Source organism: Petaurus breviceps, unplaced genomic scaffold (genome assembly GCF_028583685.1).
Source record: "Petaurus breviceps papuanus isolate PSGF00001 unplaced genomic scaffold, PetGlider_PUasm1.0 76, whole genome shotgun sequence".
In the NCBI taxonomy this organism is placed as follows: domain Eukaryota; kingdom Metazoa; phylum Chordata; class Mammalia; order Diprotodontia; family Petauridae; genus Petaurus; species Petaurus breviceps.
Window position 1 is genome coordinate 10,258,841 of NW_027186473.1, and position 26,423 is coordinate 10,285,263.

General features: G+C 41.6%; 1 protein-coding gene and 1 long non-coding RNA gene across 2 annotated transcripts in view; one reads left to right on the top strand and one right to left on the bottom strand.

The window, feature by feature from the left end:
• Positions 1-246: 246 nt before the first annotated feature.
• SCFD2 (sec1 family domain containing 2) overlaps positions 247-26,423 on the bottom strand; it is a 438,813-nt gene continuing 412,636 nt past the window's right edge. The window contains exons 8-9 of the mRNA XM_069105227.1: positions 17,676-17,795; positions 247-1,476 (exon numbers count right to left, since the gene is read on the bottom strand). Of these exons, the coding sequence (XP_068961328.1) occupies positions 1,384-1,476; positions 17,676-17,795 (213 nt within the window). The 3' untranslated portion in view covers positions 247-1,383. The remainder of the gene's footprint in view (positions 1,477-17,675; positions 17,796-26,423) is intronic.
• LOC138175006 (uncharacterized) lies at positions 7,320-25,305 on the top strand. Its single transcript, XR_011171849.1, has 3 exons — positions 7,320-10,338; positions 17,666-17,825; positions 23,155-25,305. It is a non-coding gene; the product is annotated as an uncharacterized lncRNA (long non-coding RNA).

Below are 26,423 nucleotides of genomic sequence, written 5' to 3' on the forward strand. Positions count from 1 at the left end.
ACTGACTACTACTGGTAGTAGATGGAGGCAGGATCCTGGTCCAGGCCTTGACCTCCCCACTGGGCAGTGCCAGTATACACCCTTGAAGGATTCCCAAACATAAGCTAACTACTTGCTCTGGAACCAACAAGAAAACAACTGGCAGGAAAAAAACTCAGCTTTACTTGCTGGGCCAGTGGTTTCCCCAGGTGCCAGGGTTTTCCCTACCAGTGAAGATATGTAGCCAATTAAAGCTGCCAGCCAGGCTTGGGAGTTTATTTGGTTTTATTTTATTGCTACAACCTGTACATCAATTCACAACAGGTATTGTTTCCAGCTTTATCAACTAGTGCAAACATCTTTTGTGGCTAACAGAGGTCTCCCATCAACTAGATGGTGTTTTCCCCATGTACAATCATGTCTGGTCCCAGAGAGCCCATTAGTTTTTTCAGAGCTCTTAACATTACCTCTCCTTCATCCACTGGGTTTAGGTTCTTAGCTTCTGATTAACGGAAAAGTTAGATTCTCAGAAACAGAAGCTTTACATTTCAATGCAGATTAGAATTAGCAAAGGTTGGGCAGACAGAAATTTGAAAGGGGGTTATAGCATATGCCTGTTGGGACCAATTATTTTCTGATTCAGCCTTTCCCTTGAGCAGAGAGGAGAGCTTAACTGGAGGAAGTGGGATGCAAATCTCTACCCCAGTCTCTATCGTTCTGAATTGCCCTCCCAGTGTGGAATGGCTGCTCTGCTCCTCCAGTATAAGCCTACAGAGCTTAGGAAGACAAGCTAGTTTACATAGCACTCCTCTTGCTAGAACACAATATCCCTGCTTGCTTGCTAACCCCCAAAATCCCTCCCCCCAAGAGTTTCAGACTTAAAGGGTCTCCAGTCTCTGTTTGCAATGGTCCTGTTTGTCACAGATGTTTCACAATCTCAAATAAAAACAAACCTGCCTTTCCCCCTTACTACAAAGCATATATAGTCAGCTTACCCATTGAGGGTGTTGACTAGCTGCAAATAAGAAAAATTTTAATTTATCTAATAGGTTTGCCAACAAGAATTTCTTTAGGATTAACAAGCTGGCAAGTCTAATCAACAGACAGCAAAGTAGAGGGTTTCGTACAACTGGGAAATATCACTAATCTGGTGGCAGCCGAATGAATGACAGCCTGACACCTTTAGAAACAGAAAAAGGGTATTTTTTTAAACTAGTCCAATCCAAGCAAAATATGCCACCCCCCCCACGCCCAGTTATCAGGGCTCTTCAGGCAGAATTCAATTATACCTACAATTAGTAAGAGGGCAGCTCCATTTGGGAGGCACATCTCAACTGGCGACAGACAATAGTACAGGTATTTCCAGCCCGGCTAAGTCTTATCTTCTTAGCAGATGTATCTGGCTCAGATGCCAATGTCTGGATGAAGTCGATCTGTTGCAAATAACAGCTCTGGAATGTTAAGTGGTTTCAGGAGTCGCGTGGACAGAACAATTACCTAAGAACAGGAGGGGGGAAACACCACATACAATTAGGGGGAAAGAATCGAAGCCTGACTTATCCATGATGAAAGAAATGAAAGGGCATGGATTTTTTTTTTTAAAGAACTGGAGTTGTGGGGGATACAGACCTTACTTCCCAAGTTTCAAGAATGGAATGTGATCCAATTTAAGATTTCCTGGGGTTCATGGCTTGGGGGAGCATGATGATGGCTGCAATGTGCCCCATCTCAGAACCTGTGTTCTGTGTCTACCCACCTTAGGCCAGTACTTGGACACTCTGCTGGGTTCTGGTCTCCACTGCTTTCGATAGCAATTCTACTGCAGAGAATTTGGTCAAGTGGTTTTACATTTGTTTCTGCTTTGTTAGAATTTCTGCCTCCTCCTTATATGACCCCCTGGCTCCTCAAAGCAACAGAAGAATGGAATGCCTTCAAAACTGAATAGGCTGCTCCCTTTTGCACAGTCTCATGTATAATTTTCAGGCATATTCTAGCCTGGGGTCCTGATAGCCTGTCAGTGTGGAGACAGGCATGGGTGGAATGATGCTCTGGCCCCTCCGACCCCCAACATATACCTTTCCTCTGATTCGGGCCTCCATCCCTGGAGCAGTTCCTTTCCTGTACAAAGCCTAGAAAGCACATGGGGCCTTCCAGAGCCAAGTAGGCACTGGTGGTGACCTTTGCTTTGGGCATTTCTGCCCTAGAAAGGATTTAGTGTGGTACACTGGAAAGTGCTGGATTTGGAACTGGAGGCCACAGATTCAAATCCCAGATTTGTAGCATTTGCAGTCAGTCCTTTGCCTTCCTTTTGGGTTAAATGAAGGAGTTGCATTAGTTGGCTTCTAAAGCACCTTCCAGCTCTAACTTTATGGTCCAAGAGTAATGACAGCCAGGATGAGGTGAGGGCAAGGACTTTGTACACCGGAGGGAATTTAATAAAGGAGAAGTAGTATGGCATGCTCGATGGTGTGTGGTACTTGATGTCATCAAGCTTCTGGCTTGGAGTCATATCCTTCCACTGGACATTGCGAGCTATGAGACCACAGTTCAGATGGTTCCTAAACCCCTCAGCCTTAGTTTCTTCATCTATAAAGTGGGGATTATAATGTCAGCATTATCTCCCTTGAAGTGTTGTTGTAACTGATAAAATGATGAAATGTGATTTTCAAATGTTTATGGCACAGTGGATGGAGTGCTGTGCCTGGAGTCATAAGACTCATCTTCTTGAATTGAAAACCAACCTCAAACACTTGTGTGATCCTGGGCAAGTTACTTAACCCTGCTTGCCTCACTTTCCTCATCTGTCATATGAGCTGGAAAGGGAAATGGCAAACCACTCCAGCGTCTTTGTCAAGAAAACCCCAAACGGGGTGGCTAGGTGGCACAGTGAGTAAAGTGCCAGCCCTGGAGTCAGGAGGACATGAGTTAGGTTCTGGCCTCAGACACTTAACACCCACACAAAAAAAAAACTAGCCCCGTAACCTTGGGCAAGTTACTTAACCCCAATTGCCCTCCAAAAGGCAAAAAACAAACAAACAAACAAACAAAAACCAAACCAGGAGGCTAGGTGGAAGTGAATAGAGCACCAGCCCTGGAGTCAGGAGGCCCTGAGTTCAAATCCAGCCTCAGACACTTGACACACTTACTTAGCCATGTGACTTTGGGCAAGTCACTTAACTCCAATTGCCCTCCAAAAAGAAAAAAAAAAAGAAAGGAAAACCCCAAATGGAGTCACAAAGAGTCAGACATGGCTAAAATAACTGAACAACAGAAGTACTATATAAATTTCAGTTATCATGTGACATTGAAGCTTTCTACAGCTTAGTGGCACAGGGGACTGAGCATGGGACTTGAATCAGGAAGTTCTAACTTTAAATACAGATACAGATTCCTCCTAGTTGTGAGTCAAGACATCATTCCAAATAGAGTTAGTCCTCTTCAAAAACAAAGAAATGAACAACTGACATTGGACAAATCACTTAACCTTTGCTGCCTTGGTTTCCTTATCTGTAAAATGTAGATAATAGCACCTGCTCTTATTGCTATGAGTATCAGATGAGATATTTATAAAGTGCTTTGAAAACCTTAAGGCATTATATAAATGCTGTCTATTGTATTACTTTATTATTACTATTATTAGGGATTACGATGTAAAAATGCAAAAAAAAAAAAAGTGTCTGAGGTTAGATTTGAACTCAGATCCTCCTGACTCCAGGGCCGGTGCTCTATTCACTGAGCCACCTAGTCGCCCCCCTTTGGAGTTTTCTTGACAAAGACACTGGAGTGGTTTGCCATTTCCCTCTCCAACTCATATGACAGAGGAGAAAAAAAAATGTGGGAGATTCCCACATTTGTGACTGAATTTAGCAGATCAACAACTGAGAGAAGAAAGAAAACCCAACTAGGGAATTGGAATCCAAAGGATAACTGGCAGCCTCTACTCATTCTAGTTTAAATACAGGCCCTGCCCTTAAATTAAAAAAACAAAACCCAAAAAACTCTTTCAAAGTAAAAATATATGTAGGAATATTGTGGAAAATAACATTGCTCACCGAGGCCACACTTGGGTTTTATGCAAGATAGATTCTGGAGGAAGGGCTAGTCTCTACAACACTTGCATATTTTACTCCCTTTTGAAAGGGAAAATACCTTTTTAGAATCAATATGGTACCATCCTTGCTATTTTTGAGGCAGAAAAAAAAAGTTCTAAAAAAAAGAATGACAAGTCCTTATATGGACTTTTTTCCTGAAAAGAATAAAGTCCCAGCTCAAGCACATCACTTCTAAACTTATAGTTTACATAATCTCACTATCAACAAAGCCTGCTGAGTTTGTGGCACAGTGTGAAGTTCTGTAAAGATATCAAATTCCAGACTGTTTCTAGCCTCCAGAATTTAAAATCTAGAACATAATATTATTTCTAAGGATTCTATGCAACTCTCTCCATTAATAAAAGAATTTGGTCCTTACTTTCTGGATATATGGTCTTTCTTTTAGTTTGCTGTGGTCCTAGAAATCAAATTACTGTTGTTGTTCAGCCATTTTCAGTCATGTCTGACTCTTCATGACCCCATTCAGGATTTTCTCGGCAGAGATACTGCAGTGGTTTGCCATTTCCTTTTCCAGCTCATTTTATAGATGAAGAAACTGAGGTAAACAGGGTGAAGTGACTTACCGAGGGTCAAACAGCTAGTAAGCATCTGAGGCCAGATTGGAATCAGGAAGATGAATCTTCCAGACTCCAGGCCTGACACTCTATCTACTGTTTACACCTAGCTGACTCTATCGCAACCCCAGATCACTGCTCATGGTATTTTCCACTGACAAATCTTAGTCACCTTGTTCTCAAAGGAATTAGAGATGGTCCCTGTATGATTACAGGTAGGTCAGATGTAAAGGCAAAATCACAGGATCACAAAATGTTCCCCCCAACTTTACAGATGAGAGAACTGAGGCCTAGGGAAGTGAAATAGCTTGTCCTTAGTCATTCAGCTCATTTGTGTCAGAACCAAAGTTCTCAGACAAGGTCAATTTTACTACCATAGAGTTGCCTGCCACATTCCCAGTGTACCTGAATGACATTAAAATATAACTGGGAAATATTTAGCGAAATAAATAAAACTACAATAGAATACATTTTATGTTAGTATGTGGTTTTCTAAGTCAATAGGAAGCCCATGGTTTATTGGCCCTCCTCTCTGAGTTAGACACCACTTTATTACAATATACTGTCTATAACAAGTTGGTGGAAGCTTCAGCCATGGTGGTTTTGGAGGAGATGGTATGTAGGGAGGGAAGAAGAAAGGTAAGGCTAGATGGGAGTCAACATATTGACAATGAGCAAAAAAATTCACTCCCACCAGTCTACACACTATTTTTGTCCATAGCTGATAGAAAATGTATACCATATACATATACAATATACTCAACTAGAACAGACAGACAAGTTCCCCCAAATAATCAAAGCACATCAGCTTTAGGCTTTGAGAATGTTGGCCCTAGAAATATAGGAAGGTATCTCATTGGGAAGGGAAGGGAAAATTGACTGAACATGTAGTTGAAACTTCATGAGCACCATGTTGTTTAGGAGTAGGAAAAACATGACTGGGTTTTAGCACTTCTGTGTCTTAAAACCTCTCCAGTTCAATAAACGGAGACCTTCTGGTCCACACAGAACCAGATGATAAAAAAGGCTCTTTAGGCCTTGCAACCTGAGCTTGGCCTGGGTCTCTCCTCTGTGAGGCAGACAATTCTCCCATTTCTAACCTGAGGGCCCTGAGACGGGTAATCAGAAGAGCAGCTCCTCATCTAATCTAACCTCTACATTTTCTAGATAAGGAAACCAGTAGAGGCCAAATGATGACTCACACTCAGGTCTTTGAACTCTCTCTCCCATGTTCTTTTCACTAAATGGACCTGCCCCATCAGTCTCATCATACCAGTAGGCCCTCAGGAATGAAACTGATGGCCTGGTGTCCTAGAGTTGCAACCAAGGAAACTGTTGGTAGAAATCTGCTGTTGACTGATATAGATAAAACTTTCTCTTCTCTCTCTCTTCTTTTCTTTTTCCTTCCCTTTTTTGTTCTCTGTAATCTTTGCCTTAAAGGGTCTGATTAGTGGGAGCCCAGGTGACTGATAGTACCCAAGGCTAAAGACCTCCCATGAAGGAGGCAGTATGGTTTAGTGGATGATCTAGGTTTGGATTCCAGCTTTGTCTTTTACTTGCTATGTGCAAAACCTCAGTTTCTTCATCTGTAAACCTGGGATAATAGTAATTACTGACCTGCTTCATATGGATGTTATGAGAAAAGTATTTGTTGAACCTTAGAGAGCTAGAGAAACAAGTTATTATTATTATTATCTTGGTAGTATCCTTAGTACCTAGCACAGTGTCATAGATATAGGAAATATTTATACCTGTTTTTTGAATGAGTGCAGATGCCAAGTCTGAGCCAGGGTTCAACCCCCAGTAACATAATAATATTATTACTTGGTCCAGAGGTTCTTAATCTTTTTTGCATCATGAACCATTTTGGCAGACTGGTAAAATCTATGGGAGCCCTTTTCTCAGAATGGTTTTTTTTTTTTTGTTGTTTTCTTTTAAATTTATAATTGAAGGAAATGCTAAGTTTCAGCTAAACATTAATGAAAATAAAAGTATATTCCCCCCCCCATGAAAGTTCATAGACCTTCCCCCCTGAAATCTATCTATTCATGGACTCTCAAAGGCTTAGGAGCCACTGACAAGTGGCTGGCATTAAACTACCTTGAGATTTGTCACTTTTCCTAGTGACTGGAGTGAAGGTTATATTTAAGTGGGTCATAGGATCATATATAATTGGGCTGGAAGGAACCTCAGAGGCCAATGAAGATTTCTTTTTTTGTTGTGGGAGGGAGAAGGAATATTATCTACTTAACCTTCCTTTTTCTGTTCATCCATTCATTCATTAACATTTATGGAACAGCCACTATGAGCAACGAAAAGTGCTAGGTTAGAAATGGGGAACCTCTGCCTCAAGGCCACTGGAGGTTCCAGGCCCCTGTGCTAGATGATCAATCTATTAATTAGATTATTCCATCTGACTAAAGGAGGGGAAAGAGAAGACCTGGGGTGGCTAGGTATCGAAGTAAACAGAATACTGGCCCTGGAGTCAGGAGGACCTGACTTCAAATCCTGCCTCAGACACTTAACACTTGCTAGCTGTGTGACCCTTAGGCAAGTCACTTAACCCCAATTGCCCTGCCTTCCCACCTCCAAAAAGCAAAAAAAAAAAAAAAAAAAGGGAAAAACAAGTAAAAAGAGGGGGAGACTTCATTTGACTCAAATGGATTATACTCTTAAATATGAAAATAAGTGTATTTGAGACAAATCCAACAATTTCTTAAGGAGCTCATGAGCGCTGCAGCCTCAGGGCAACTATAATTTGCATGTCAACAAGCTTGGGTGATTTCAGACAACTACATCCTGAAGAACTTTATGATGCTGCTCATACATGAGGAATAGGTGTCCAGAGCCAAAGTGAGATCAGCAAGCAAAAACATTTCCTGGAGGGTGGAGGGGGCTGAAAAACATTAATAGTAGTAAGATGGCCACAGGGCTGTGTGAGGCTCAAACTACCCCGTGGCCTTCTGGGCTGTTCTCTCTCGCTGAGTGGAGCTGGGAGCTAAAGAAAAAGACAAAGACAACTATCTACAGACGGCTTTTGTGATGACATCCCCACTATCCTCCCACACAAACAGCTCAGCCCACTGACAGGGACTATTCTCTTTGTTTTCTCTTCTCCAAGTTGTCTCTTTTAATTTGCAGGTGCCAGAGACTTCCTGTTTCTAAGTCTGCTATAGAGCAGGAAACACTTGGGATGCTCAGTTAGCTGAGCTCCTCATTCTTGGCCTCTCTAATTTCCTACCATTGAGAAACTGTGGAGGGTGGGACACTAAGGCTCTTTCTCCCACTTCTCTTTTGAAATCTTTCAGGTTAAAAGTATGCATCTGTGTGCCCTTGCATGCACTCACTCTTTCTCTCTCTGTCTCTGTCTGTCTCTTTGTCTCTGTCTCTCTGTCTCTGTCTCTGTCTCTGTCTCTGTCTCTCTCTCCCTCTCCCTCTCCTCTTCCTCCTCCCCACCTCTCTCCCTTCCTGTAGAAGGAGGAGGCTGGACCACATTATTTCAAAATTCCCTTCTAGTTCTAAATCCTATGTGTCTATGAACATGCAAGGTGCTTGAAAAAAATGAAAAGGCCTTCTTTGGGTAGCAATGTGACCAGTTCCAAGCTGGTCCCCAGTTTCTGAAAGGGCTATGCCTTCCTGCTCTACCTGTAGGATTTTTCTGGGAAGCTCAGGTAGGAACTGGAAATCAACCATGTCAATTTCTCTTCTATTGTTGATCTCAAAAGGAAGTTAGATCCTCTGCCTTTGGAGAATAATATGGAATCTGATCTTGATTAGAGGCTTCAGAAAAAGCTGTTAATGATTCTAGCCGCCAGACTAGGCCTTATTTCCCCTTCAAACATAGATAATTAGGTAAAATCATCATCCTTTTTTGAAACTTACTACCTGTAAGGGCACTACTTAAATTCTGCTGGATGTTAAGGGAAAGAAGTCAGATGAAACCACCTAAAAAGACAGGACTAGGATTTTTTTTTCTATCTCTTCTGTCTCTCACTCAAGCTTTACAAACACACAGCAGCTGTTAATAATAAAATTTTAACTATTCCAAGACAGGGGAACCATTTGGAAGAGCCTGCTTGATTAACTCAATAAACATTTATTGAGTACCTACAATGTGCAAGTCTTGTGTTGTGTGCCTGGGGAAACAAACAAACAAACAAACAAAATGAACATAAGACCCCTTCCCTCAAGGAGCTTACAATCTAATAGACTGTAACAGAAGAATTACTTTGATGTTCCTGCATGTCCAATTTTATTTATGTGTTATCATGCTAAAAAATGTTGATTGTTGATTTTGTCTGGCAGTCCCCCATTTGTGGAATGCCTTTTTCCCCCTCATCTCCACCTACTGGACTCCCTGGCTTCCTTCAAGTCCCAAATGAAGTTGTACCTCCTACAGGAAGCCTTTTCCAGCCCTTCTGAATTCTAGTGCCTTCCCTCTGTTCATTTTTTCCCTATTTTTCTTACATATGGTTTGTTTGTAAATATTTGCTGCCTTGTTGTCTCTTCCCTTAGACTGAAAGCTCCTTGAGGGCAAGAGCTGTCTTTTGCCATTTTCTGTACCCAGAGCACTTAGTATGGTGCCTCACACATAGCAGGAGCTTAATAAATGTTTACTGACAATGTAATGAGCACTCCCTGGCTTTGGAGTTAGAGGATCTGGGTTCAAATCCCACCTCTGATGTTTACTACTTATGTGACCTAGGACATTTATTTAACCTCTGTGGGCCTTAGTTTCTCTCTTTGTAAAGTGAAGGGGTTAGCCTCTATAGCCCCTGAGGTCTCACCTGGCTGCATATCTATGATCCGATGATTAAATGTGGTACAGTCTGATCCTCTGATCCTTTTCTGAAGTACCTAGCCCTGGGCCCTTTTGGACTATCTCCTGCTTTCTCAGTTTGTCTTCCCTTCCCCAGGGTACTACAGCTGGCCCTCTTGTATATCCTATACATTCTGTTAATGTCCGATATCCTCAAATCCCTAAAAAGTTAGAATGAGTTCTAACCCTGGCCTCCTGGTTCCCCTTTCTTTACTGGATGTAAAAATATCTGGTGGTAGTCAGATCTAAGTTGTGGATCTCTGTACTGAGTGGGGAGGAAAAAGATGGGAAGGGAGGAGGGCAGGAAAGGGAGGAGCACCTACTATGTGCAAGTCATGTGTTGTGTGCTTGGGAAACAAAAAAATGAACATTTCTTCTTTGGGGAAGAGAATAGAGGGAAGGGGAAGAGGAGGAGGAGAGGGAGAAGGAGAATAAGGAAGAGAACAGGAGGAGGGGAGGGGAGGAAAGGGAGGAGGGGTGAGCAAGGAAAGGAAAGATAGGTATTTGGGTGAGATAGTATGGAGACAGATAGTGACCTCTGGGTTCAGAAATAAGCTAAATGCAGTAGATAGTATAATAAAGATTCTGTGGTAACTCAATTTCTTAAAGGAGGAGTTGATGACTACATATTGCACTACAAAAACAAAGAGTTACTGCTTCTTAAAATGCAAAGAATTAACCCACCCACTTCCTGCCTTCATCTTTTCCAGCTGCCTTCCCCTTTTTCAGGTTAAGTCTCCTCCTCACTATTTCCTCTGAGTGCTCCCAGGCACCATGCCCTCCTCTCATTCATGGGCTTCCGGAGCCATCCATGCCATCCTCACGAGGTGCGCTCTGCCAGGAATGCTTGGCAGGGGAGGCTAGACGTCAATGAGTGAGTACAAAGGCTGAAGGCTGTAGGATGGAAACATTCAGCCAAGCTCCAGAACAAAGGATGCCTGAAAATATGCCTGATTTACACAGAAGACACCAGCGATGGGGGTGGGGCTGAGGGGGAGTGGAAGGAGTTGGGAGATTTGTTCTCTTATCTACAACCAAGTCTTAAAGATGAGTCAGAGAAGTGGGGGAGGGGTAATCATTAACCTGGACTCTTAACTTCTTTACTTTCTTCTTTCTCCTTTTGGCCACTTTTTTTTTTTTTTTTGGCTATTGATCAACACATCCATCAATGGATGAGTAGAGAAAAGAGAGAGAACAAAAATTAATAAACTTTATAATGCGATTGTAGTTCTAAAAGATTTGGCAGATGATAAGTGAAGAAAGTTATCAGGAAACTCATAGAATCATTGAACATTAGAATCAGAAGGCCCCTCAAAGATCCATTTTTCACCAGAAGCATAAATCTCCTTTCCATCATCTCAAAGACCACATAGCCTCCACTTTGGGGTCACCAATGACAGAGAACCCACTATCTGCTGGGTCAACCCATTTGATTTTTGAAGGTTTCTGGATTTCTTCCATGTCATACACTCACCTACTTTTACAAAGGTTAGTTCCTTTTTGAATGTACCTTAAAAAAAAAACAACCTTCATCTGTTTCCATGAGTGATGAGGATTATGTACAAGTCATTCTTGTTATTCAATCAGGTTTGAAAATGCTTCTATTTATTTTGGTAAGCACAAATGCACCCAGTCTCCCATATAAATGCCTTGCTCAAAAAGCCACTGAATGTAGTGTGGTTTCTGTATTTGGCCTGCACAAAATACTAGGCACCAAAGTCCTTTTTCCTTTTTGCTCCAAACAGCTGAAGACTAAATGTATCTCAGGTCTAAGCAACAGCAAAGCTCCAGACTGGGGCAGCTGAATATCCAGCTCTTTGAAAACAGAATAATCCTAAACAGGTGGCTTAGCCTTTTGGTTTCCTTGTAGAAACCTAGGTAATCCAACTCACTCTATCAAAAACTGTGAGGGGTCGGGCGGGGATGGAGGGCTCACAAATAAATAAATGAGCTGCTCAGTGTTTTTCTGTTGGGCTGTCTGTTCTTGGACTCTTTTTCTGGAGACCCTTAACCCCTTGATGGAGTGTTTTTTATACAAAGGACAAGTGACATTAAAAGCTATAGTTTAAGCTCTAAATCATTTGGCAACCCATCTCAGTGGACAAGCTGACACTGAGGTCAAACCAGATCAAAGTCACTCTCGATTCTCTGTCCTTGCTGTCAAATGTCCAACCTTTAGAAAAAGGTTGCTCCCAAGCCCTATGCAGTTTTGAAAACCTCTCTTTCCCTTACTCACAAATGCTTTGCTATTCTCTTTGACTGCATTTAATGTGTTTAGGGACTGGATTAGCTTGTCGGTCAGGGCATCACCATTCAATTACTCTAAAGAGAAGCCAGAAATTTGGTTCAATGTGATTGGGAGGGAAGTGAGAAGCTAATTGGAGAGAAGCAGGGTGTTTAATCACCTCTGGAATGAACTCTTAACAAAGAGAGTGCTGCTGAAGAGGAGAATGGCTGTTTGAGGCTTTTGGGTTAATGATGCAGCATTCACTTGGTTTGCCTTGTCAGAATCTCCACCAGCTGTGAACATGGCAGGTGATTTTCAGGGTGGAGATAGGTACGATCAATGATTGACTACTATCCCTAATCACTACCTTATCAAATTTTAATTTCAAAGTTTGGTATTCAAATAACTAAATGAACCGGTTTTCTTCTACCCCATCAACCTTTTTTCCTATCACTCCCCAACAAGTTCCACTAAAATTAGGCTAATTTTTTCATCAGTCGAGCACTTATTCACTTTCTGCCTGTTGAAATTTTCCCCAGGCCTGGAGACACAGCTCAAATGCCACTTCCTCCATGATCCTTCTCTGATCACCTGACAGAAAGGATTTCTTGATTTCTAGACTCTCATAGTACCTTGCCTAAAACTCTGTTATTGTTGTTTTCTGGGGTGCGGTCCTATAATTTCCTTATGTGCTTAGGTTCTTTGTATAATTATCTCACCCTCCTTACTAGAATATCAACCCCACAGGGAATTATTTTGCTTTTTGTCTTTCTTTCCCTGGGCCTAGATCAGTATTTTGGCTTTTTGTGAAGCAGTTCTGTGGAATTGTGGACATCGTGATGGATGGAAGTTGGGTAGGCCTGAGTTGTTAGCCTGTTGGTTACTAGCTACAGTGGCCTTGGCCAAGTTATTTATTTATGTAAAATGGGGGAGGGGAGTTAATAACAGCACCTACCTCAGAGCATTGTTATGAGGATCAAATGAGACAATACATACAAAGTAATATTTACTTTAAGGTGCTATATAAATGATAGCTGTCATTTTTACTTGCTGTTTCGTATACGGTAAGCATTTAATAAATAATTGAACAATTTGCTAAATGGCTATAATGTACCTTCCATTGTGGGATATATGATAGATATATGGATGTGATATACGAGCCAGCAACCACTAAGGTCTGTTGTGGAATCACTCCTAGATTGTTAAAGTCAGATAACAAACAGTTATTAAATGCTTATTATGTGTCGCACTGAGTTAAGTGCTATGAATACAAAGACCAATGAAAAGAAAGGTAGTTCCTGGCCTTTTGTATCCCCAGAGCTTAGCACAGTGCCTGGAACATAGGAGGCACCTTAATAAATGTTTATTGATTGGTGGGCACATAGTAGTGTAAGTAAGGTGGATTTTAGTGTGTGTAACAGGGAGTTTTGTTACTATTTCTAAGAGTTCAGTTTCCCAGGATCTATAGTCATGACAATGTCTTGTTCCCAGGTATTAGAAAAGAGTTCTCATGATTATGGTTCAAAACATCTCTACCATGCTTGCACAGCATTATATAATGATAAATGATATAAACATTTGTGCTTAAATTGTAAACATACACTGTGACTGTGCAGTGAGATACAGGGATAAGGTGATGGAACTTTGTGAGACTATTGCTGGCAATACACCTTCTTTGTCAGTTACCCTATAAAGCAGGTGGACATGGTCAGCAAGTGGGGAACCTTGGGTTGAATGCACAAGCTAGAATGCTGTGTGTGCCTTGAGTGGCCCCCATCAAGACTTGGGGGAAATTTGTGCTTTCCCCAACCAGCCCCCACTAAGGCTTGAGGGGATTTAGGGGAATGCACAAGCTGTGCCTGTCTAGATTGACCCCCATCAAGATGTAGGGGTAGTTGCCCCTTCTTTGCACCTACCCCTGCAAGACAGGTTATTTGTAGGAGTTATGCTTTCATTATCAGCAACCCTTATAAGAAGACTAGACTAGAATAAAGTAAGCTTATTAACTCAGTCTTTCCTGTCTGACCAGAACAAGAATGAACTTGTGCTAGCAGCCCTCCTGTGTGCTAGTATTATCTGTCTTACAAGTAAGCATTAAATAAAAGCTTATCACTGACTGAACATTTGCATGGGAAAGACTAGAATTTAGAACCTAGGGTGTGAGATGGAAGAATGGAGGCTCTTCAGTTCTTGTCCTCCCCTAGGGTGGGGGTGGGGAGGGGAAGGGGCACCTCATTTATTTACACAAAAGAACAGGAGGATCTTAGTAAACTGTGGGAAACTGAGATGCCTTTTATCCACCCAAATGAGAAGGAAAGAACAAAAATGTCACAGGAAGTTGTTGAGAGGATATGTGTTCTGTATTTCTACTTTTCCACATGTAGGTGTGACCAGCCATAAACTTCTCAGGGTTTGGAGTTAAGAGAAAAGAGAAAGCTTCCTGGGTTAGAGCAGTCAGAGAATGAGAGCTTCAGCGAGGCCCTGAAGGATGACTAGGATTTAATGGAGCTGAGTGGTGGGGGTGGACATTTTAGGCATGGGAAATGGCTGCCTTGAGTCAAGGATGGCTCTGGAGGAGAAAGTGAGGCTGGTGACTCTGCACAGCCCTCCTTCACTTAAATCCAATTCACTTGCATGTCATGGCATTATCCTCCTGATGGTCATGGTCCTCTTTGAGAATGAAGGACAAACAGCAACGCAAGCCATTAAATCTTGGTACGGTGAATAGACACAGGGGGGTCCTGGATGATGGAAGTAACCATCCCCCTGTACTCTGCCCTGGTCAGAGCACTGCAGCAGTATCATACTCAGTTTTCAGCACCACCATTTAGGAAGATCATGGCCAGCATGGGACTTGTCCAGAGCAGCATACTGATCATAGCTGGCATTTATATAGTGCAGAGTGCAATACGTCCTACTTCATCTGATCTTCCCAACAATCCTGGGAAGTAGATGCTAGGATCATCATCTCTGTGTGACAGAGGAGGAAACTGAGACTGAGAAAGGTAAAATAACTTGTCCAGGGTCACAGGAAAATGCTCATGACATGTGAGGATAGCTTGAAAGCATCTTGGAGAAGATGACTTAGGGTGGACATGAAAGATGCTTTCTATTGTTTAAAGGGCTCTCCGATGGGAGAGAAAGATGACTTATTCTTCTGGGCCCTAAAAGTCAGAACCAGGAGCAATAAACAGGCAGAAGAGGCTGAGACGTGGCCTCAGCTATAAACTAGGAAAAACTACAAAACAATTAGAGTTACTCAAAAAATGGAACAGGTTCTATTTCAGGAGGTAGTGAACTTCCCATCACAAAGGATCCTTAAGCAGTGTCTACATGCCCACCCTTGATGGATGGTGAGGAGGGGATTCATAGCTAAGCAGGCATCACTTACTTCTGATGATTTGAGATTTCCAAGCTTTTGTGAAGGTTAATGTGGAATGGGATCTCTGTCTTCTAACAGATGAAGGTTTGCCAGGTAGGATTTTTCTGCAGTGAATGCAGATGACAGTTTTGGTTTATTATAAAAGAAAAGTTTCTAATAATTAGCGCTGCTTCCAAAAAGGAATGGATTGTCTTGGGCTGTGGTGAGTTCCCCATCATGGGAGGTCTTCCAGCAAAGGCTGTCTGACCACTTCTCAGGTCAGATGAAAGCCTCAGTTGGTGGAGAAGACAGTATATACACAGAGCAGTAAATGAAAATATGTACCATGTAAATAGAAAGTAATTCTTTGGTGGTGAGGGTGAACTTTAGTAATGGAAGATATCAGGAAGGGCTCAAAGTAGGTGGTGGTGCTTGAACTAAGCCTTAAAGGAAGCCAAGAAGGATCTTCTGTAAGTGTCTTTGACTTGGAAATGGCCAAATCCTGGGATTCAGGCAGGTGTGATCAAGGTAGGAAATACTATTTTTGGTCAAAGAAGGAAAAGGTGATCATCACCTTTTCATGTTTGGTTTGTGAGTGGGCTCTGAAGGTGATTTCAAAAGAAGAGGTTCAAGATTGTTTTTAGAGATGGCAGAATTGGAGTAAATATCTTGGGGGGAGTGCACTCATTTGGATAATAATGATAATAGCTAGTGCTTATAGAGTGCTTTGAGGTTTGTAAAGGGCTCTACATATGAAAATTAACATCTTTGCTTATGGTCATATTAAGTATTATCTTCTGGGGGCAGAGTCAAGATGGAGGAGTAGAATCAGGACCTTCGCAAGGCTCCAGCTTCCACCTTCCCCAATTCATGTAAAAGGGGACTCTGAACAAACTTTGAATCTATAGAACCCACAAAATTACACAGAGAAGCTAACCTCCTGCTGAGGACAGCCCGGCAGGCCTGCAGGAATCAGCCAGCACAGCACTCTGGGAGCCGAGCCCAGCTCCACCTGAGGTTTTAGCCCCAGGGTGGGCCTGACCAGCCCCTGGCTGGAGGGACTCCAGATCAGCAGCAGCTGTGGCCATTTTAAGATTTATCAACACAAGATGCTAAGGACAAAGTGAGAGGTCAGTGCAGTGTGGACTTTGGGACCCAGTAGTTGGGAGTACATCGGCTTTTGCCCCCCCGGGGTGAGAAGCCGCTGCGGCGCTGCGGCTGTGCAGCCGCCCCCACGTGGCAGCTTCAGTTCCTGGCCTGCAGAGTGCAGGGGGACCAAGCGACCAGTTTGAGGGGTAATTGCTCTTGCTTTAACTTGCTTGGATCTGGATTGCGGTCTAGGGTGGAGGGCCTGGGGTATGTGTCCAGTTTGCTGGAATTCAAAGTTTTAAAATCAAATGTTTAAAAAAATACACACACACACACACACACACACACACACACACACATATATATATATATATATATATATATACTATTATTAATACTATTTTACACATAAATGGGAAATAAGATATATAGGCACTGGGGCATAGAGATCCACCATGCCCTACTGGAAAAGTCAAAAGGTGTATGGGAGAGAGCAGATTGGAGGAGGGGATTCCTGTGGGACTGCTATTTTGGGGCGGTGGGTAGGGGAAAAATGGGGAGAAAATTTGTAACTCAAAATCTGGTGGAAATGAACAATGTAAATCAGGAGTTAATCTATTAACTTCTTTTATATTTCATTTGAAAAATAAAAAACAAAAAGAATTATCTTCTGACCAGCATTGCCTGAGCTTATTGGCAGTAGCTAAGTATAAATACTTGGTGACTTATAAGAAGACTCAGTTATGGCCTATTCTTTGTGACCCCATTTGGGATTTTCTTGGCAAAAATACTAAAGTGGTTTTCCATTTCCTTCTTCAGATAATTTTAAAGACAAGGAAACTGAGGCAGACAGGATTAAGTGACTTGCCCAGGGTCACACAGCTAGTGTCTTTGGCCAGATTTTTTAATTAATTATTTAAACATAGGTCTTTTTGAGTCAAGACCTGATACTCTATCCACTGTGCCACCTAGCTGCCAATAACAACAATAGCCAACATTCATATAGTGCTTACTATGTGCCAGGCACAGTGTTTTACAATGATTATCTCATTTGATCCTCCCAACAAACCCAGGAGATAGGGGCTATTATAAACCCTATTTTACCAATGAGGAAACTGAAGCAAACAGAGGTGAAGTGATTTGCCCAGAGTCACACATCTAGTTAAGTGTTGAAGGGCAGATTTGAACTCAGGTCTTCCTGACTCCAAGCCCCAGTATTCTATCCACTGTGCTTCTACCCTTTCTGGTGCTGTGATAGTAAAGCTCTTGGCTCCTGGAATGGCAGCAAATTAGCCATGGCACTAGACATCTGCTCTAAGAAAAGGTAGTAGTAATAATTAATAATAACATCTGACATTTACATGGTGCTTCCCAGTTTCCAAAGTCCTTTATATAAATCATCTCTTTGGACGCTAACCCCAAACCTCAGACCCATTCTTGTAGGTACAGCCAGACTCTTAAAAGTGCCATCTCCTTTACCCTTCATCATCCCCCACTCAGGAAGATTCATTTCCAATTATTTAGGACCCAGTACCTGTGTTCCTGGCTTCAAAGATGAGACAAGATCTTTCACCATTTTGGCCTCCGAGATTGTCACCCCACCAACCACGAAGAGGATCAGGAGCGAATGGTCACTGGGATGAGGGCGGCTCACCTGCAATACAGTCATTCCAGTCAAGACATGGTTAGTATTCAAACATGTCACCTCCATTCTATGACTTTATGAATTCATTCTATGAATAAAGTTGTGTTGCTACAGATGAGCCATATAAAATCCAAGTGAAAATATATGACTCATTAATTATCAGATACATCAGTGCCACAGCTTGAGTTAGGATACGTCTCTACATTTTCAGCCACAGAATCACAAGTTTTGACCTGGAAAGAACCTTAGAGGTCATCTAATTCAACTCTTTCATTTTACAGATGAGGAAATTAAGGCTCAGGGAGTTTAAGTGATAATGAAGGTCATGCAAGTAAGAAATAAATAACAGACCAAAATCTTTATTTCATTACAGTGTCTTTCCCCTACCCCCATTCCACCACCTTTTTTTTTTTTAAAGGAGTAAATATGTTAAAATGTAGGTTAAAGCACATGGGGTTAAGGTATAGAAATGAATGCTTAGAAATGACATGATAGTGTTAACTAACAGAGGACCTGGGTTTGAATCTTGGCTCTGCCACTTACAACCTGTGTGCACTTGGACAAGATATGAAATCTTTCTCTGTAAAATATGAGGGTTCAACTAGGAACCCCACAAGATGCCTGCCAACTCAAAATCTATGATGTTGTGATCCTACTTGGAAACAAATAGTTCCTGAGGGCTTGCTCTCTGTGGAGCAAAAGTGATAGCATCTGTCTTAGAGAAACTTATCTTATGGAAAAACATGAGAACTTCAACTAAGTAGCATATCAAGAAACCCAAATTAAATATGTAAACTTGAGGACTCAGCAGACAAGGAAAAGTTTTGTTTTTTTTAATGAACTTAATCATCTCAATGTACAAGAAAATTATATGAGAATGCAAACTTTTATGTACAGTTTAAAAAGGTTTTTTAAATGTGTATATTAGGTTTAATATGGAACTAACAAAATTGCCCTTTGTATTCCTTTCTGAAATTCTTTTTTTTTGCTTTTTGGAGGTGGGAGGGCAGGGCATTTGGGGTTAAGTGACTTGCCCAAGGCCACACAGCTAGTAAGTGTTAAGTGTCTGAGGCCAGATTTGAACTCAGGTCCTCCTAACTCCAGGCCTGGTACTTTGTTCACTGTGCCCAGGTTATGTGTATAACAACTTGAGCTCTGTGGGACAAAATGTACTATAGAAAGGCAAGGAAAAGAACTGGAATTTGAGGGGATGTCCACCAATTGGGGAGTGGGGAAACAAGTTGTGGTATATGATTGTGATGGAATACTACTGTCTTGTAAGAAATGGTGAGCTGAGGGGCGGCTAGGTGGCACAGTGAATAGAGTGCCGGCCCTGGAGTCAGGAGGACCTGGGTTCAGATCTGGCCTCAGACACTTAAGATACACACACACACACACACAAAAACCAGCCATGTGACCTTGGGTAAGTCACTTAACCCCAGTTGCCCTCCAAAAAGCAAAAAAAAAAGATGATTTTAGAAAAACTCCATGGAAAGACTTGCAGGAAATAAGAGTGAAATGTGAAGAACCAAGAGAATGTTGTATACAGTAACAGCAATATTGTACATAGTATAACTGTGAATGACTAAATTATTCTGAGCATTAAAAATACTCAAATCAACTACAAAGGACCCATGAAGGAAGATGCTATCCATCTCCAGAGAAAGAACTGATAATTAGAAGTATGCAGAGTATGGTTTTACATACATACATACATACACACACATACATATATACACAATGTGTCAAATGGTAGCCTTTTCTAGTGCAGTGTGGGGAGGGAGAGAAGGAGAGAGTTTAGAACTTAAAATGTACCAAAAAAAAATTAATCGATTTAATTTTTAAAAAGAAACTCAAGGTAGAAACAAAAAAATCTATAAGAATTTCTTAACATCAAAGTATGGGAAACCCTGGAATAGGTTGTACAGGCTGAGTGTGGAAATCACTTGCTTGGCGATCTCTAGGAAAAAAAAATATCCTGATCAGGAGTGGCTTGTACATGATTTTGCCTAGAAGTAAAGGCAAGGCTCCTGGCATCCACCCTTTTGCCTTACAAGAATGAGTTCTTTTTCTATTAATGCTGGTCCATAGATAGATAGTCTCAGGGTCTCATAATGGTACAGTGTGTTCCCAAGTACATATGCTTTCTATAAGAGATTCTGCATTCAATACTATAAGATAAAAAGGCAGAAATGAAAAATAACAACAGAGAAAACGCCACAGGGGTGGGGATGGGGGAGGAGAAAAAGGAAGGCATGCTTGTTTCTTTATAAATAAACAGGTTCAATTACTTCATGTTTACATTTGCTATTCTTGGTTCTTTCAAGATTCGTTTTCTGATACAAGGCATTTCCTCATATAGCTTTTCAAATTGAGGGTCATTTTGAAGCACAACAAATTGACCCATAGAATCTTCTCTCTTGTCATGATAATACATTCCTTACAATCAACTAAAGAGCAATGAGTTCAATGGTGGACTGTTTGTCAAGAAGCAGAGATCAAATAAGGTACATAAATGCTAAGTATCATTACTACAAACTGTGAATGAAATGGATTAAAAGAGTATATCAGCATCTCCTTGTTCTACTTCCCTCCCACCCCTTGTCTTTTACTGGTTGTGATATTAAGACATCATTTCAGGTTGGAGGAGTTCGCTTCTCTTGACCAATATGACCCTGACCTTTGAAGCCTTCAGCCTGGCTTGGAGGCTTTCTCTGTAGACACCCTGCTCAGTGGGACCCCTTTGATGTCCACACTGGTCTCTGTCTGGTGGAGTTCCCAGGTGCAAGGTTCCCGCTGCGTCTGATTTCTTCACAGCTCTCGATGGGGTACCATCGAGCTGTTGCTGACTCCTCTTCTCCACAATCCTCTGCTGTTTCCTTCCTTTGCCTGCTTCCCTCTGTGACCTGCTTCTCTCTAGAATGTGCAAGGGTCAGATCCCCCTAGTTTTCTCCCCATGTTTTCCAACATTTCACTGGTCCTTCAATCATCTCCCCACATTGGGTCTTAACTGATGATGGGTCATCCAACAGGAAAAGATGACATTAGTTACAGTGCCTTTGAACAGAAAGGACAATAAACCTCAAGCTGAATGCTTTCTTTGGGACAAAGTCTTGGTTACTGATTAACCAATGTGACCCAGGAAGCATCTAACAGTTTTTTTCTCAACTAATTTACATGAAGAGCTTTCCAAAATGAAGGAAATTAAGAACAAAACTAAACTAAGTTCTATTTCTCAGAGCCCTTAGTTTCATCATCCTTTAGAAAAAATCTGCCAGTTACCTAGTTCTTGTTGGAAAATAGTGGTTTTTGTTAAATTTGCATAGAATATGCCTAAACCAAATTAGAAGGAAACCAACCTTCCTTCTCTACCAAACTCTAATATTATTATCTCACTGTAGACTACAGGCTCTGTTTAGCTTGGTCACGGCATTTTTCTGTAGGGCAGAGTAAACGATTCAGCAGCGGTAAATGTGTTCAAGATTATCAATAATAATTCATGGTGGTGATAGATGACATTGCAATTTCCAAAGTGCTTTACAATTCTATTCACTCATCTCGTTTTCATAACAACCTGTAAAGGAGGTAACAATAGTAATAATAACAGCGAATCTCCTTTATATTGATCTTTAAATATTTCTGTCTAAATAAACATTTTGGTGATTTTTTTTCCTTAACATGTCACTTCCCAATGACTTTTACCCACCACAGCATTCTCCTTTGCAACAATGATAATTAAACTAAACCAATATGTTGACCATTCCTGATGATGTACCTATAGCTTACTATCTCTATGCTGAGATGAGGGAGACTTGTTTTGCCATAAGATCATAACTAGAAAAGGCCTTAGAGAGGCCGTCTGGTCCAAACCTACCCCTCATTTTACTGATGGGGGGACTAAGGGCCAGGAAGTTAAGTGACTTGACCAAGGTCACACAGATAGTGACTGAGGTAGGATCTGAACCTATGTCCAATATCCCAAAAGTCATTACTCTTAACACTGTAGTGTAAGCTCTCTCGTCCTCTTAGACGCTGCTAGGTGGTATCATACTGCACAGAGGACTGGACCTGGAGTTAGGAAGACAGGAGTTCAAATCTGGCCTCAGACCCTTACTAGTTCTGTGACCCTGGGCAAGTCACTTGCCTAAAAAAAAAAATCACTGCCAGCCTCAGTCTCATCTGTAAGATGGGAATAATAATAGCACCTAGCATCCAGTGTTGTTGTGAGGAGCAAATGAGATGTTTGTAAAATTCTTAGCAAACCTTAAAGTACAACATAAATGCTAGCTATCATTGCTATTGTTATTGTTAAGTCAAGATTGGTAGTTGCATTAATTAATATACTTATACCATTCACAGTTATTTCCCTTTCCATTATATCAGTCACTGTGGAAATTGTTCCATTTTGGTTTACTTTGCATCAGTTCATGCAAGTCTGCTCAAGTTTTTCTAATTTCCTCATATTCATCATTTCTTTTTGCACAATAATATTCCATTACATTCATATGTCACAGTTTGTTTAATTTTAAATTTAAGTTAATTTCTCCCTTGAATTCATTAACATTATACTTTCACTGTGTCCCCCTGAGTTTGTGTGGGTGACTGCTCTCCCCAGCTGCTGCCATTTTAGAGAATTGTGTCAAAGGCCCCAGAAAGCACCCCTTGGTTCCCTTATTAGACTTAAAAAAAAATCTACCTCTGTAGCCATGAATGTGGATGCACTAAACACAACAGCATCTTTGAAACAGGAAACTTGTTAAAAAGAGAACCTACAAGAAATAAACTAGGCCTGCATTGTTTCGTTAGATAAAACCCACCCTACCCTCATGGCAACTTCTGCAGAGAAAACATCTTGACAAATCATTTCTTTCAGTCAAAACAAGCCTGGGTCCAAACACATGGAGTCTATATAAAAAGATATTATTTTTCAGGAGACCAAAATCCAAACCACAAATTCCAGAAATGCACATAAAGCGTACTGCCCATTAGACATGCAAGCCCTAAATTAAATTAAAGCTGTAGCAAAAAGGGCTGAGGTATGTTATTGATTTATTAATTCGATTGCTATCTAACTTTTCTGCTAAGAGCCCAAGGTGCTGCAGAGGCCCAAGTGTTTGAGGCGGATGGCTCCTCTGGGTACAGAATGGGAGGCTGCTTGAAGAATGTGAGTTCTTGCCAGTACATCTTCCCTCCAACTGATAGCACAACCCCAAAGGCTTTCTTTTTGAAGCCAAGAGCTTTATGTGGCTAACCACAGTCTATCCTTTGGTTGATCATCAGACTCCAGTGGACTTGAAACACTTTCTCAGTATCTCAGGGAGGCACATACGCGCTAACTTGTGGCTCATAGCCTTCTTCTGTTCCCTAGATCGCCGTGTACAAGGAGCCTTGATGGAGTACATCTGGGAGATCAAAACACCACAACTCAGTTTCCTGTGAACTAGGAAGCATGCTGGGTTTTCAAAAACACAGAGAAAAAAATAATATGCAGGAAGACAGCGGGCTGTCTGTCTGCCTGTCTTTTCATTACTGAAGCCTCTCTGGTCTCACAGAGTTTGAACATAGGCCAGGCTTGTTAAGTCAACTTTCTGAACTCAGCGAGGGGAGGAAAAGATCTCTTGGTTTCATCCTTGGCATGCCACACAGGCCTGTGCAATTTACAAGGACACACAAAACAGTCCAACAAACTGAATTCAGTCTGATATTGCCCAAGAGACCGTTTGCTTTTCAAGTGGCAAAAACAGAACACAATGTTCTTCAGCTAGAGAAGGCAAAGTAATTTAAAGAAATGAATCCTGGCAAACTTCAGAATGAAGCAGCTATGGGGAGAAATACCTCCTATTTCAACAAGGAGAGAAACAAGATGCCACATAGTTCCTGCCCTCTGAAATGAAGGCACCACTTAATACTGAGAAACAAATGCAAAGGCATCCTTACTGCCTGGAGAAATTTTACCATACTTAAAAAAAAAATTAATGTGTTGGATCCACTTCAAAGTGTCTGGAACCAAGGTTTCCATTTCCCTGCAGCCCAGAAGCTGCCTTTCGAGCTGTCACCAAAGCCCCACCAAGCATCTGTGCATTCAAAAGCACAGGCCAAGACACTCAGGAGACTACCATCTGGAAAGAGAAAACATACTCCTAAAATCTTAAGAAGTATTAGAAGCCAAAGTTATTCTGGGGCTTCTGGCTGTGTCTTGGGAGTCTGGCTCATTGTAGAATCTCTTCCAATTTCTAGGCATCTCTTCTTAATCCGTCAGCTAAGTGATAAATCACAAAGATCCCTAGAGCGTGGCCCTATAGGAGCTGGCCAAGGTGTCCAAAGATAAGGAAGGGGACAAGTGGGCTGTCTGAGAGAGGGATGTGTTCCAGAAGAAGGAAGATGCCTCTGCCCAGAAATACACAGTTCCTCAAAGCTTCAGAAGTCACTGCCCTCTGTAGGAAGCATCCCAGCTTCCTGGCAGTACTGTGGCAATGACCAAATTCACAGACTTTCCATAAACGGAAGGCTATCTGTCCAAGGGGAGGCTGGCTATCTGAATTCTGTAGAGAATCCTAGAGTTGGGAGGAATCCCAAGAGGTCATCCAGGGCATCCCTCTCCCTTCAGAAAAGATCATATCTGAACCATCTTAGAAAACCTACCTTGATTTTTAAAATATCAGAAATCTTTTTTAAAGGGAACCAGTGTAGCAAAGCAGATAGAAAGCTTGCCTTGGATTTGAGGGCAGCAGCAAAGAAGGAAAGACTCGGTGACTAGAAGAAAATGGACTTGTTTCTGGCTAAGCTCGTGTCCAGGGAAGCCAGCGCTGCCTCTTTAGTTCATATCATGCCTGGGGAACTCTCTATCTGCTTTTCTTGTATTGTCTCCTGAGAAGGCTCTGAGGGGGACAAGGGGCTATCCTGGTGAAACATGCCAGAAAGCTTCCAACGATCGCTAACCTTCCTTAGCCACAGAAAGACTGCAGCCAGGATCCTTTAACCAAACTCTGTCTTCTCGTTTTTTGCTGTATGTACAACTTCACTGAAGAGAGGCAGGGTAGTTGGTCCCAGATCCAGAGCGGAGTAGCAGTAGAAACTGCTATGAACAGCAAGAGAGGATCCCCTCCCAACAACAACGCCAACCTGGCTTCCATTCTGCTGATACAGGAAGAAAATACTGTGTGAGGCAAAGTCAAAAGGTAGACGGTCTGTACTCTCCTGGAGGGCACTGCTGACACATCCCACGCGGGAGCCTCATAGGAGAAGGCGACCCCAGGATGCTGAGAGGGAATTTGTGTCCCTGTAAAACCAGACAGTCGGGCAGTAATGACAATAATAAACAACACAATAAGCATTTATCTCGTGCTTATCGTGTGCCAGACACTGTCCTAAGCGCTTTACAATTGGTATCTCATTTTTTTATCCTCACAACAACCCAGGGAGGTAGGTGCCATTATGATCCCCATTTTATAGTTGAGGAAACTGAGGCAGGCAGAGGTTAAGTGACTTGCTTAGGGTCACACAGTAACAATAATAATAGCTAACATTTACATAGTAACAACTATATGCCAGGCAGTGTCCTAGGAGCTTTACAATTGCTATCTCATTTTTTTATCCTCATAACAACCCTGGGAGGTAGGTGCCATTATGATCCCCATTTTACAGATTTTTATAGAAGGCAAACCTGAGGTTAAGTGATTTGTAGGGGGTCACACAGCTAGTATTTGAAGCTGGATTTGAACTCTGGTCTTCCTAACTCTTTTTTTTTTTTTTTGGAGGGAGGAAGGTAGGGCAATGACGAGTTTTTTTTTGTGTTAAATGTCTGAGGCCGCATTTGAACTCAGGTCCTCCTGACTCCAGGGCCGGTGCTCTATTCACTGTGCCACCTAGCTGCCCCTTCCTAACTCCTGGTGTAGCACTGTGCTACCAAGCTGCCTCTAAGGTAAGCTGAACAGATAGAACCTGGATATGGGAAGCACTTGCTACTAATAAATAACCATCAAGGAATGTGTGAAGCTGGAAAGCATCCATAGAAGGGCAACCAGGATGACAGAAAGCACTGAATCCATTTCATAAGAAGATGGGGATGCTTAGCCAGAAAAACCAGGGAAAATGAAGAGAAATTGCAAATAGAAAAATTTAGATTTAATTTCAGGAAAACAATTCCCAACAATAAGAACTGGCTCAAAGCAGAAAGGGCTGCCTCAGGAGGTCAAAGGCTCCCCTTCAACTGGGAGTGTTCAAGCAGAGGCTGAATGACGACTTGTCTGGTATAGAACAGGAGGGATTCCTTGGAGAGGTAGATTCAACAAGATAAGCGGTTCTTCTAATTTGTGAACTTTTAATACATATATGTATATATAACATATATTTATAACATATGCATATATACACACACACATATATATTTGATCATTGTATTTCAATATTTTTTTTCTTTATAACCCTATGTATTTTATTTTACTCATTCAAAAACATTCTGAGAAGGGGTCTAGATTACCAAAATGATCTAAGACATAAAAAGAATAAGAACCCCTAGATTACCTAGATTCTGAGGTCCCTTCTAACTCAACATTTTGTGATTATGCAAAAGCATATTTGTCATTTACCACTACTGTGGCCTTAGGCAAGTTTCACAGCCTACTTGGGTCCCAGTTT